The sequence below is a fragment of the Trachypithecus francoisi genome, unplaced genomic scaffold (genome assembly GCF_009764315.1).
Source record: "Trachypithecus francoisi isolate TF-2019V2 unplaced genomic scaffold, Tfra_2.0 Lachesis_group20, whole genome shotgun sequence".
NCBI lineage: Eukaryota > Metazoa > Chordata > Mammalia > Primates > Cercopithecidae > Trachypithecus > Trachypithecus francoisi.
The window spans coordinates 1,414,566-1,429,315 of record NW_022681466.1 but is presented as its reverse complement, the minus strand read 5'-3'; the positions used below and the strand labels follow the sequence as shown (position 1 = coordinate 1,429,315).

General features: G+C 39.0%; 1 protein-coding gene across 4 annotated transcripts in view; it reads right to left on the bottom strand.

Annotated features, from left to right (window-relative positions):
* Positions 1 to 11,822: 11,822 nt before the first annotated feature.
* Positions 11,823 to 14,750, bottom strand: part of KCNJ16 (potassium inwardly rectifying channel subfamily J member 16) — a 58,678-nt gene continuing 55,750 nt past the window's right edge. For all 4 annotated transcript variants that reach the window (XM_033181982.1, XM_033181983.1, XM_033181981.1 and 1 more), the window contains one exon: positions 11,823 to 14,719. In XM_033181982.1, the coding sequence (XP_033037873.1) occupies positions 13,370 to 14,719 (1,350 nt within the window). In that variant the 3' untranslated portion in view covers positions 11,823 to 13,369. The remainder of the gene's footprint in view (positions 14,720 to 14,750) is intronic.

Below are 14,750 nucleotides of genomic sequence, written 5' to 3'. Positions count from 1 at the left end.
GAGGCGTGATTTACATTGGGAATTATTGTTCATTGCAATGAACTGTGTGTAAGGATATAGAAGATATGAATTCTTGTATCAGATCTACTACTTAGTAATTATGTGATTGTAAGTAAGACACCTTCTTCTGAGCCTTTCATTGATAAAGTGGTTAGAAGAAGTACATGGGAGATTCATTTTTAAAATTCTGTGAGTTACATCTGTCACTTATTATACCTATAAATAAGACAGTATTAGAGCATCTTATGATGGTACAGATTGGAATACTAAAAATGTATACATTTCACAGACAACAAAAATAAAAATAAGCACCATATATTGGCCATTTACTCTGTGCTAGATTTTGTCTTAAGGGCTTTTACAACATGTCATGTTTCATTTCATTGTCAGAACAATTTTATAAGGTAAGTACTTTAACCCCTACGTACTTTAACCCCTATTTAACAAGAAACGGAGGCTTAGATGTTTGAGTTTTCCTAAGGCCACACCATTAGTAATCTATTAGTAATTAGATTACTTGACCTCCTAGATTTCAATGTAAATTAAATGAGAGAGTGAAATGGACACAGAAACGGACAGAGAACGAGAGACTAATATGTAGAGAGTAAGAATAAGAAGTAGAAAAAAATCAGAGAAAAGAGAGAAATCGATACATATAAGGTCAAGAAACAAGCATGAATTAAATAACACCTTGTATAGGTTCATGCGGGGTTAGAATATGGAACGTAGGTGCGGTAAATAAGAGCATGGACTAGGAATCAAAGACAGGCGCTGCGGGACTGATTGTGGCGAGACCAGCATACTGCAATGGGGTCGCGTGCAGACCAGAGATAAAAGATACCAAATGCATGGAGAGAGAAACAGAGACAAAGAGACAGAGAGATGGATGGAGAGACTTAAAACCAACACTAGCATGGCAGTATATTTGTGAGAGTGCATTAAGTTATCTTATACACTACTTCTTTCTTTCTTTCTCTCTCTCTCTCTCTCTCTCCCCTCCTCCTCCACCCAAATTCTACACACACCCCCCAATGTACACCCACAGCCACTACTTATAATGACAGAATTATGGAGACTTTGTTGTTTCTAATATTTTTATCTTTAATTAAAAAGAAAAATCACAGCCTTAATCAAATAAGCCCTGATGGTATAAGATGGTGGCCATTAAATGTCTGAGTTTGTTACAAAATATATTATTTAGTTCCTAGCAGACAGTACTCTATGGGAAGGTGGCCAATCCTACCTTTCTCTGTTCATCACATCTGGATACTGACATAAGTAGGATTTAGAAAACAGAAAAATCCTTTAAACAAATATCACAATTCTTTGAAATGCATACAAATTATGAGATTATAATATACATATGTATAAAGCAAATATTCACTCATGCCATTAAAATCATATTTATTAAGCTATACCTATATATCCATTAGCGTGATTACTTTAACACAATATTGCTAATCGATGCCCAAATTTTGGCTGCCTTCCCTTGCAGTAAATAGAGTGTTGAATTATCTATTAGATGCTCAATGGATGCCATCCAGATTTTCATGTCTATATTTGTAGATTGAGAATGGCAGTCTAAAGAAACTACAATTTTATCTTCTAAATATATAATCCATGTTGAAGTAACTGGGGGAAATCCGGTACATGGAATCTATACTTAGAACAATGTTGTTAGTTGCTTTTCAGTGTCTGCTATTTTCTGACTTGAATGGTGCCCATTATATTTTGTTTATCGGTATGATTGACCCCAAGCATTCTAAGTTATTTTTCCAAATATCATTCCATAGCAGTGGGGGATAAATTAAAACTTAATGGATTTACTTCATGGAAAAAACATGTGTTCTCTTGTGACCACAAGGTGGCACAATAGTGACCAAAAATACTCAGCCTCCTAATAGAATTGCAATTACCAGAGGTATTTACATAATTGTTATTATTAATATTGTTATCACTACAATTATGACATTTCATAATTAAATATCACCCCAACCTTTGGGGAAAAGGCAGAGTGCTTTTGTTTATTTTTTGTCTTCTTTCTGCCTGCAACATCATTAATATTTGTTTTTCCTTCGATCTCCAGTCCCACTAGGACAAGCAGGTCCACAGAGTTATCATTTTATTTATTGTTCAAAGGTTTAAAACAAAGAATAATAACTTAAATAATAAGTTACACTTTTGAAGAAGGATAAACACAACTTAATATTGTTCAATGGATCTAATGCTGCTCTCCATTCAGTCTTAGTTATTTCATGACCATGCTAACATTTATTTATAATATAAGAATAAAAATACCATTCCAGAAACTTCGGCTTACACTACAGATTCAGATTTCTCCATTGAAAATTGCTGCTTTTCTCATCTCATGCCAGGCACAATATTGGAAGAGATCCCAGAATATCCCAGTGTGGCCCTGAATTTACTTTGTGATGGCTTTGTATTGAGGACAGGCCATCTGTCATCACGTTCAGGAGACTGGGAGACCACTGATGCCTGGGAATCTAGGTGTTGCAATGATGGTGAGCTACGCTCACTTGAAAGATATACAAGAGAAACCACCTTTTCCCCAAGTTAAAATGAAATACAGGCTAGCCAGGTACAGTTTGCCATTCATCAAACAAATCACCCACGTGAAGATGCACTCCTTTTTATTATTACTATTATTATTATTACTATTATTACTGAGACAGAGACTCTCGCTGTTGGCCAGGCTGGAGTGCAGTGGCACAATCTCAGCTCACTGCAAGCTCTGCCTCCTGGGTTCATGCCACTCTCCTGCCTCAGCCTCCCTAGTAGCTAGGAATACAGTTGCCTGCCACCACGCCCGGCTAACCTTTTGTATTTTTAGTAGAGATGGGGTTTCACCACGTTAGCCAGGATGGTCTCGATCTTCTGACCTCGTGATCCACCCGCCTCGGCCTCCCAGAGTGCTGGGATTACAGGCGTGAGCCACCACGCCTGACCCTGATGCACTCCTTTATAATAACATGAAGGGTTAGTAGCATCCATAAATGAGCATTTTTCCCCAACTTCCCTAGATTAAGAATTCTGGGATTTTACAAAATAACATGTATGAGGATGCCTTTTATTAGTTTATGTCATGAGTGTAAGGTGTCCCCATTGGAATTTTAGTGTTCTACCACAGTTATTACATTTTTCATGATGCTACTTTCTTCCTGCTATTACAATTGTAAAAGCAATGTTTCATCTTTTTTGAAATCAATTTTTGTGGTGTTTTTAAACAGCTTCAATTTTCCTGTTTAAAATAGACTCAATTTTAGAAGAGGGCAGTAATAGCCGAACTGAAAACTAAATTCAACAAATATTACTTCAACTGACTTGTCAAATTATTATCATGGGATGTGTAAAATGTACATCACAGTGAGTTGTACATTAAAGATTTTTAAAGTTGCACAAAGTATTGTAAAATTGGAACTTTCCAGCTGAATTCAGATGATACAGTAATTATGAGAATAGAAAAGATTGCACTAAAATATGTATGTACCTAACCCTGTTCAGTCTGCTGTAACAGAATGCCATAAACTGGATGGCTTATCAACAACAGAAATTTAATTCTTAGAGTTCTGGAGACTTGACAGTCCAAGATCAAGGCAGATTCATGGTCTCGTGAGAGTCTACTTTCTGGGTCAGAGGCAGCACCTTCTCACTGTGTTTCCACAGGGTAGAAGGGGTGAGCGGCCTCTCTCAGGCCTCTTCTAAAAGGGCACTAATTTTACTCATGAGGCCCCCACCCCCATGAGTTAATCACTTTCAGAAGGCCACACCTCTGGATACCATCGCCTTGGGGGCTTAGGATTTCAACATGAGAATTTGGAGGGGACAGAAACATTTAGACCATAGTAATATGCCAATGAAATAAAAGCATTGTAAGTCAACAACAAAAAAATTAGGGCTACAAGTAGAGCGAGGAAAAATCAGCACATTTTGTGGCTGTAAAGAACCATAAAGTAATTTAAAGAACATCCATGTCGTTAATGTTCAGAAACAGTGGAACAAGGAGGTTATTTTCCCCCAAACCCACAGCTCATTAATGGCAGCCCTGAGATGGAAATCAATTTCCCTTGGGTGCAGGAGAAGAATATGATCTCATACATCAACCTTCATATCAAGATGAAAACATAAGATATTTTTTAAAATTGTGATAATCAGTAGAGCATTACTATCCTACTGCTAATAATGCTTTTGCTTTCAAATTCCTCTAAAATACCTTGATATTACTAATATATATGGAAGAAAACAGAATATTCATTTACTGAATAACTCCTATCTGCCAGGTAGTTGGATGTGTGTCTGTCTATACATACATATATATATGTGTATATTAGCATACTCACATATATTTATAGGTATGTTCATATATATGTGTTTGTGTGTAAGGGTATCCTAATATACTCTTTGCAATTAGCCCATAATATAGTTTGAATGTTTGTTTCCTCCAAAACGCATGTAGGACTTGAATTGCCATTGTAACAGTATTACGAGGTGAAACCTTAGAGAGGTGATGAGGCCATGGAGGCTCTGCCTTCATGAGTGGACTAACGCCTTTATCACAGGAGTGGATTTGTTGTAAAAGGGAGATTTTGTCACCTTTCCTCTCTCTCTATTGCCCTTTCTTGTGTTTCCACCTTCTCCCATGGGATGACACAACTAGGAGGCTATCCCTCAATCGTAGACTTCCCAGCCTCCAGAACTGTGAGTCAATAAATTTCTGTTCATTACAAGTTAATCGGTTGGTGGTATTTTGTTATAAGCAGCACAACATGGACGGAGAAAGCCCACAGGTAAATATGATTAACTCCATTTACACTCACGAAGAAACTAAGGTTCAATGACAATTAGAAAACTACCCAAGTTCATACAGCTGCCAAGGGGCACGCCTTTAAAAAAGGAATCTGAATCCACTTCTGCCTGATTTAACCATGATCTTCCTACAAACATATGTCATGCTTTAGAGAAAAAAATGAATTGTTCTTCTCCCATCTCAAATGTGCTCAACACACCTCTTCGTTCCCATCATGAGGTGTGGTTCTGTCTTCTGAGCAGTTTTTAAAAAGCTCTCTGGGATCTACCAGCACATCACAGGCCAGTGAGGTTTTTCAAGTTCAGTGAGCAGCAGCTTAGTTGAGTAGTGATATGTTATTTTGGGATGATAAGCGTGCTGCTCTCAGGACCCCTCCAATTTAACTGGAACATGTTGAACAGTTTGAGAATAACACATGTTATTATGATATGAAGCAGTTAAGTACTTTTAGAAATGGCTTTAATTTAATGCCCAGTAAGTAGATAATACGGGAGGATTATCCTGTATTATATGCAGTTTGATTTTTCCTCTGTTTGGTGCTATTCACTAAGCCTTAGGTGTATCTGAGTAGAGTAGTATTTTATTCTCAAAACTGTATTTTACTGAATGCTCATGCCTCCCACAATGGAAAGGATGTATGATATAAATCATCCAAAGTAATTTTGGTCAGATAGTACAGAAACCATTTACACTTGGGTTGGGAATAATTTATATTTCTTCTACTAAATCGTTGCATGATTTTTCCTTTTTAATTTTTTTTTTTTTGATTAGGTCAATGTTAAAAGTTAAGGAATGTAAATTATGAAACACCAAAAGAGATGAGTTTGCTGCTGGCAGTATTAATTGCCTACAGTGTATTAGCATTCATTATGTGCTAGGCATTCTTCTAAGGACCATATAAATATTTTCTCTCTAACCCTTTTAACAATTGTAAGGTGGTACTGTTACTTTCTTTACTTCACAGTTGAGAAAACTTGGGCCCAGAGAGGTTAAGTAAATTGCCCAAAGTGACACAGTGAGAAAGTAGTAGAACTAGGCCGGGCGTGGTGGCTCACGCCTGTAATCTGAGCACTTTGGGAGGCTGAGGCAGGTGGATCACCCGAGGTCAGGAGTTCAAGACCACTCTGACCAACATGGCTAAACTCCATCTCTACCAAAAATACAAAAAAATTAGCTGGGTGTGGTGGCGCGCACCTGTAATCTCAGCTACTTGGGAGGCTGAGGCAGTAGAATTGCTTGAACCTGGGAAGTTGAGGTTGCAGTGAGCCAAGATCGCACCACTGCACTCTAGACTGGGTGACAGAGTGAGACTCCATCTCAAAAAAAAAAAAAGAAAAAAGTAATAATAATTAATTTTTGAAAAAGAAAGTAGTAGAACTAGAATTCAAACTTAAGGCATTTGATCCTTAATTCTGCACCCTTAAATTTGTAGCTTAATACAGAAAGGAAATCTATAGCTAAGGAAACTGAGAATCAGAGACAGCAGCTTAGTTGCTCCAGGTGGCACAGTTAATAAGCAGCTATACTCAGCTCAAGTCTGTGTGATTCTCTCAGGTTAGGCTATTTTCTTCATAGCCACTTGTTTCAAGAAGGGAGTACGTCCATTTAATGATAAAAATGAAAACAACAACAACAACAAAAAAACTCTGTTGTTCCAAAAAATAAAAATAAAACAAACAAACAAACAAAAAAACCCTGTTGCTCTTTGTGTTTGCTTATTCTTTTAGGCTGGCCCTGCCAAAAGACTAAATATTTCTGCTTCCAAGGTAAAAGGCTTGGTGGCAACAAATCAGTGCACATAGGTGTGCCTCACTGTACATTAGCATTTCCCTGAAACGGTGCAAGCTTTTTTTTTTTTAATTCAATCATTGTTGTTTGTGCACATTTTGAAGAAGTTTATCTTCCTTTATCAAGGCTCTTAGCAGCTGCCTCCCACACTTCTTTTTTTTTTTTTTCCTTTGCTTTCCCAGCTTCTCTAAATACTTTTTTTTTTTTTTTTTTGAGATGGAGTCTCACCCAGGCTGGAGTGCAGTGGCGTGGTCTCGGCTCACTGCACCCTCCGCTTCCTGGGTTCCAGCAATTCTCCTGCCTTAGCCTCCTGGGTGGCTGGAATTACAGGCGCATGCCACCACATCCACCTAATTTTGTATTTTTTAGTAGAGACGGGGTTTCACAACCATGTTGGCCACGCTGGTCTCAAACTCCTGACTTCAGGTAATCCACCTACTTCGGCCTCCCAAAGTGTTAGGATTATAGGCGTGAGCCGCTGTGCCTGGCCACTTCTTTAAATACTTAATGATCAATAGTACTTCTAGAAAATACTGGCTTGAAATGGCTTGAAATGATCATTTGTGCTATTTACTGATTAAAAAATAGCAATATTTCCACCTTGGGCAGCATCAGGTCTGCTTGTTGCCCCAGGTTGGTCACTGGTAATTGTGTTTTCTTCCTCTGTCCCTCCATGTCTGTCACTCTTTAGGCAGATAACTCCCGCGTTGGAGGTTTCCTCCTACATAAAAAGGGATCTGATTAAATGAGCTGATGTCCTTCTGATACCCTAAAAATCTTTGGTTCTGGAATTAGCGGCTAGCAGAGGTTAGCTCTGTCCTTCCCCCGGCCCCTATGACTGGCCTCCCTTCCCCAGGCCAACTAGTGTCAGAAAGAATCAACCAGCAGCACACTAAATAATTGATCTTCAACATGTGCTTCTAATTCAAATAAAGGGCATTGAACCACAGTGAGTATCGCATGTGACTGAAGTATTTTATGTGGAAATTTGAAGATTTCTGATAACTTGCTGTAAAGAAGTTTTCACAGTGACTAAATCTCCAGGGGCCCTTTCTATCTCAAGTTCAAGTTACTTAGACAGTGATTAAAGACCTTTTATAGGCCCCTGTGGTAAATGATAGCATGGAGGAAAAAAAAAAAAAATAGCATTCGTTGGCTATGTAATTTAGCAAGACTTAATCTATCTGTTTGAGTTTTCATCCATCGGGCTTGCTGAAATACTTAAAATAATTAACCTGTTTCTCTGCAGCCTGAAGTGTCCCCAGAGTTTCCATTCCAGGCCTGAGATGAGTGATTATCCAGCACAGATTGCCTTATTTATTTGGAAGACTCTCCATCTCAGTCCAGCTGCTTTTTCTTGGGACAGCAGACAGACCCTGGACACGGTATCCTTTTACGTTACAGTATTTACAAAGTAGAATACATCAGTGAGATCCAAGAGCACAAGGCTATAGTTTATTTATTCACTTTATTTTTGTTTTTTTCTACTGTCCCTGCTAGGTGCTCAGCAACTGAATCTATCGAATTTCAAAACACGTAGAGGTGTCGACGTAAGTCTCCAAACTCCGCACAGAGAATCCCAAACCACAAGTTTGGACATTTCCAAGGAAAGAAGCACAGGGTGGCAGGATGAGGCAAGAGGCTGCTTACTCCAAGCCAAATCTCATGACCCAACCGCATAGTCATAAGAGGAGTGCGTTCAGTTGCTTTAGGAAACCAAGAGCAGTGAAAGAAACACTTGGGAATTTACTGGTAGATAAGGTTTTTCTGATCGAAGAAAAGCTACAAAGTAATGCAGACCAAGGATGGTTTCTGGGCAGCATTATGATTATGTATTTTTAGGAAAATGACCCTTCTAAGGGACCTTACTTGCTGTCTGCCTACAGATTTATCTGAACTGAATCTCGGTTACTAGTTTTTGCTTTCAAAGACCTCCTATCTAGGGGAACATTTGAAAAGAATTTACCAAGCACTTCCCTGCTGCATAATCTGTCAGTGTGTTCTGTGTTGACGCCAACTTGCATTTTACATGTGAAGCCAAAAGCTCTCTTCTCGGGAGCCTGGGTCATACTGCTCCTTTAAAAATGAAAGTGAGAGAGAGAGAGGCCACGCTGATTTTAGAATTGAGTCAGGGCTTTGTGATTTATAGAGTACCGAGGGTGAATAGGCGTGGTTTCTAGATCTCCACAGGCAAATCTTACCCTAAAAGACACAGGACTTTGCACACGCCTTGCAGAACATTCAGAACAGAAGAATCACGGCTTGTAACCGATGAGACTCATAGATAGAATATATTAAACTGAGTAGAATCTGGTGCCTAATAATTTACATAAAAGTGGCCCAGAGAATCTACTCAGCACATGTCCTGGCCAACTCAGAAATTAGGAAATACAAATATTTAAAGAAAAATCTGGATTCCTCTGTGTGTATTTGAAATCCTCTCAAATATTCTCAATGGATGCAGTTTGGTCTTGGTAAGGGATAGAGGGCCTGAGACAGTATTAGCGGACTTTTATTTTTTTGCCCAAGTTGTGCAGTGCCTGCTTCATCGAGGTTTCTGTGGATTTTAGACCATTCACCCTTAGTGAAAGTCCCAATAAAACACGGAATGTAATTATGTTGGGGGGAAGAAAGAAGCAAAAGAGCAGGAGGCCTGGTTAATCCTTTTATCAAGGTAGAAAGGAAAGAAAGAAAGAAAGGAAAGAAAGAAAGAGAGAGAGAGAGAGAAAGAAAGGAAAGAAAGAAAGAGAAAGAAAGAAAAGAAAGAAAGAAAAAGAATGGAAAGAAAGAAAGAAAGGGAGAGAGAGAAAGAAAGGAAAGAAAGAAAGAAAGAAAGAGAAAGAAAGAAAAGAAAGAAAGCAAGCTATTTCCACAGTGATTGACTTCATCAACTGTCATGGACAAGCACAAGTTGGACCTAAGTTGTGCATCATTTTTTTTTCCTACCAGCCTTGTTTCCTGGATAATTTCCCTTAGATATATTGCTCACTGTGTCAATTATAAATCATATTGATTTTCACTCATGAAAAAGACGTCTGGAGATATGCAATCTAAGGCTGCAGTCTTTCCTACTTTTCTAGTTTCCCTGGTGGGGGTCTCCTTGATTTGCATTCTTACAAGGTGGCTTCGTCTCTACTAAAAATACAAAAACTAGCCGGGCGAGGTGGCGGGCGCCTGTAGTCCCAGCTACTCGGGAGGCTGAGGCAGGAGAATGGCGTAAACCCGGGAGGCGGAGCTTGCAGTGAGCTGAGATCCGGCCACTGCGCTCCAGTCCGGGCGACAGAGCGAGACTCCGCCTCAAAAAAAAAAAAAAAAAAAGAACATAAGCTACCAAGTTAGAAGTCCAGATGGAGAGACGGGTGAGCAGGAAGAGGAACAGGGCATCTGCCAGCCAAGTCAGCTTAAAAGCTTTCATAAAAGCCACACCCAAAGATTCCTGCTAACATCTCATGTGCCAGAACTATGCCAGTTAACCCTACCCTCCAGCAACCTGCATCGGGACTGGAAATACAGCTGTAATTTTTTTTTTTTAACCTGAACACATTGTTTTCCAATTAGGAATTTGTCAGGGAAAAGAAGATGATTGGAAAGTCGATGAAATGGAAGTTTAAAATATCCAGCTTACTATGTTATTGTGGGGATTAAATCTATGCGTAAATCACTTGATAATACTCACTAATCTGGTGGCACATGAAAATAGTATTTCCCTCTCTCCCTAGTCTTACTTCTTCAGGGCCCTGTTCAGAAACCAGAGCGCACAGTGGAGCAATACCTTGATGCCACAATTTGTTTTTTATCTAATTAACTTCACTGAATAATTTCATTTTGGAGGAAAAAGTAGATGGCATAAGAAAAAATACTCACCCAACTTCTCGCTATTGGTAGGGCATTTGAAACTAGAATTGCCATTTTACATAGAACCTGCTTGTGATACTTACAGAAACAACCAACTTTTACTTCAGATATACCTGTTCTACAAGCTTTAAAAAAAAACAACACAAAAATGCTTTACAATGCTGCCTATGTTCTATTTATATGAAGCAGCATTCTTATTTTGGGTGCACTATACCCAGTGCTGACCGCATCAGCAAAGATAACTTATACCATTGAAAATATATGTATATACACACTTTTTGCATTAAGATCTTTATTATTAAGTAACTCACTGGGGTTGTCAAGTATGTTATAAAATTACACAGATAATTAGAGATAAATATCACATAGAAATGCTGATTTTACATTCTCTTCTGAGTACAAGCATTTGATTATAGAGGCTCAGAGCACAACAAAATGTATTTCACGGGACATTGATGCCCCATTCTGATATTGACAAGGCAAACATTAGCAGTAGCGGACTCAACAAAGCAAAGCAAGGTGACATGAAACTAGATGTAGATCAAAGGTAAAACAAGCTAAAAAATTTTTAAGTGTTTTTGTCTATTGTCATGGTGACTGTTTTCTACTTACAAGATTGCAGTACTCTAATTTAGCCAAGTAATTGCTGCTGTACAATCCAAATCTACAGCGTGCATAATTTTTTAAATGGAGTGTGCATTCCTCAAGCAGGACTAAAAATCATCTTACTTGGGTCTCTAATATTAAGCTTCAGAACAGTTTTGCAACTTTTGACCTGAACAAATCTCTTATCCATAAAACAACAGGAATAAAAGATTGCACATGTGCATTTAAAAAGTAACTTTATTACTCCCAGGCCAAAAAAAAAAACAAAAAAAAACAAACAAAAAAAAAAAAAAGAGGGAAAAGGAAGGAGAAAGGGAAGGATGGGGGAGGAGGGAAGAAAAACAAAAAAAGAAAAAAAAAAGAAAAGAAACAGAAAGGCACTCTACCTATACCTATATATTTTACTTTTATTTTATTTACTTTTATTTTATTTTATTTTATTTTATTTTTTTGAGACGGAGTCTGGCTCTGTCGCCCAGGCTGGAGTGCGGTGGCCGGATCTCAGGTCACTGCAAGCTCCGCCTCCCGGGTTTACGCCATTCTCCTGCCTCCGCCTCCCGAGTAGTTGGGACTACAGGCGCCCGCCTCGTCGCCCGGCTAGTTTTTTGTATTCTTTAGTAGAGACGGGATTTCACCGTGTTAGCCAGGATGGTCTCGATCTCCTGACCTTGTGATCCGCCCGTCTCGGCCTCCCAAAGTGCTGGGATCACAGGCTTGAGCCACCGCGCCCGGCCTATTTTACTTTCATTTATAATCTTGGACTATGTGATTTGGTTCATTCACTTGTGTGTTTTACTTTAAATTGAGAGAGAGAGAAAGAAAGATTTTCCAGAAAAAGCAAAAACTGGGTGTGTGTGTCTGTGTGTGTGTATTTAAATGAAATAAATAATAAAAACTGTGTCACATACTTATTGCCAGTGCAGCAACAATGTAAAACAGACACAAAACACAAAGAATTCTGAATGTACCTAATATTTCTTTGATTTATAAAGTTTAAAGTGACTCTACTCATAGGCCAGTGGGTGTGGGCTTAAAGTAATCATGATTAACATATTTTAATATGAGAGTATACAACTTTATCTCATGTTATAAAATTTAAGAAATTTCATTGTACTCAGGTTATCCACTTACTGTGCATTAAAATCACTTTAATTGAATTCTGTCTCACAAAATCCTTCATTTAAATGGTTGTTCCAAGTTCAATAAAAGAGTTTCTTGCAATCCACAACTTGAGTAATTTGTGTCTTCTACGGTAACCAAGATAAGAAGCATACATAACGGCTGCCGGCTGCCGGGCACAAATAAGTATCTCCCTCCCCTCCCCCCAAAAAGGTTCTATCCTTTATGTAGCAGCCAAAGTTGCAATCTTTCGGCACTAGCAAGCTAGCAACAGTTTCTCTCCAAGGCTCTGAGAATGTTTCTCGCTGCTAACCATCCCCTCACCTCATCTATATGATCCTGTCCTTTGGTCACATCCTGGAAGAAGGGGGGACATGAACATAGAACCTCCCCTTCTCAGAGAACCTAGCAAGGTCATGGTTGCCTTATTTCTGGTCTCCATTTGTTGGAGTCAACCAGAGACTTTAAGAGAGAAATGCTGCTCTAAATACTGTTAACTTTTCTTCTGCCTCATCAGTTAGAGAAAAAATCGCTTCTAGCTCTCATTGATCACTACCTGGACAAGTGGCAGTGGAATTGGTGGCATGGACAATTTCTTACAGCCACTAGCTATGCTCGCTGAAACGAAGACTATCCAAGTGGCAAACCTAGTGACTTGAACTGGTGAGCTGATTTCACAGTTACATTTCTCAACATTACAGCTTACTGAATGCATCTTTTGCATATCTTGGTTAGATATCATACTTTTTATAGCAAATCTTCATTGTATTATCAATGTTGACATATTTAAAAATATATTATTTATGCTGCCTTACTTGTCTTTTCATTTTTATTTATTCTAGCCTCCTTTCTGCCTTCATATCCCCATATTTGAATACTACACCTCCAACTGAAGATACAAGTATATAAGATAATAAAAAAGATACATTTTAATCAATTAGACTTCTTAATAGCATTCTTAATTCAAAATTGGCTAACAAGAAAAATTTTAATCATTGAGAACTATGGAATTTTTATCTTATCTTTTACCAAGTTTAACTTACTCTACTTACCCGGCATCATCATAAAACATAGCTATAACACTTTCAAAAAAGCCATGTTTACAACGACTTGCCTATGGTGATTGGCTGGAAGATAAAATGATTAAGTGGTAGCCCTCATAATCACAATTTAGGACTACATTTGGGATTCTACAGAGATTCTGTTTAAAGTCAGGAGAGCTTTCTGATAAGGTGTTTCTCTATACTCATGTGTGGCAGAAGTGGTGGTTTCCTCAGGATTTTCAGAGCTGCTGACAATGGCAACGGCACTAAATGACCTTCGTCTCGCCTTGGTGTCTGATGTGCAGGATCCTCGAACTGGTGGTGCCTTTTCTATGTGGAGCTGCTGGTCTTTCCAGTCCAATTGCTTGGCACTGCAAAAGGGGGCATATACTTCCACACTTCCTTCAAACTGTAAGCAGTTCACTTTGTAATACTTCCTCTTCACTTCCAAGACATCATTAAACCTATGGCCCCAGAGAATTTCTCGGGGAACATAGGAGCTTCTAGATTGGTGGGATGTTCCAGTGGAATCACCAGTATAGATAAATGTCACCAAAATCTCAAAGTTATCTTTGGCTACCGCTTTGCGGTCAAGAGCATACAGAGGGCTCTCGTGGTCAATTTCATGGACAATAGTTACTGGGGTGACCAGGATGATTTGGTCATTGACTAATTTGAGGTCTTTAAATGCCATTGTCATCCTCCCTTCACTGTCTTCTGTGTAGCGGAGAAGTTGGGCTCTAACCGTTCCTTCTACCACGTGGTTTGGCCGAAAATCACCAATGCGCCACATGAGGCAAAGCTTCCCATCTCTCATGCCTATAAGTGCAAAGTAGCTGAAACGAATGGTTTGGGCTCTCTTTCGAGCAGTTGCCATTTTGGCCAAGGCGGCTCCAATGATAAAGGTATTTATGATGCAACTTAAGATGGACTGGAGGATCACCATGAGCACGGCCACAGAGCATTCTTCAGTAACACAGCGATAACCATATCCTATGGTGGTTTGGGTCTCAAGGGAGAACAAAAAGGCTCCTGTGAAAGAATGGACGTTGTCAACACAAGGTGTGATGTCTGGATCATTTAATAGATCGCCATGATGAAGGGCTATGAGCCAAAAGACAGAGCCAAATACCAACCATGAGAGAATGTAAGATAAGGAAAATATCACAAACATATGGCGCCACTTAGTGTCCACAAGAGTGGTGAAGATGTCAACCACATAGCTTCCCCATTCTCCAAAAATGTGCTTGAAGTAGACATTACAGCTGCCATCTTTGTGAAGCAATCGTCGTCTTGCTCTTCTCTTCTCAGCTATAATGTGCTCTGGTGGGTAGCCTGGGTATTTTGTGTCCACATTGACAATATGACACCTGCTGCCGTAATAGCTCATTCTTTGCTGTGCCCTTAGGGATCCAGGTGAATGTTGTGGTAGTAAGAATTCTAGATGTGTTGCTATTTCTTGGTTTGGGTTTTCAGTTAGAACCTAAACAACAACAACAACAACAAAAACACAC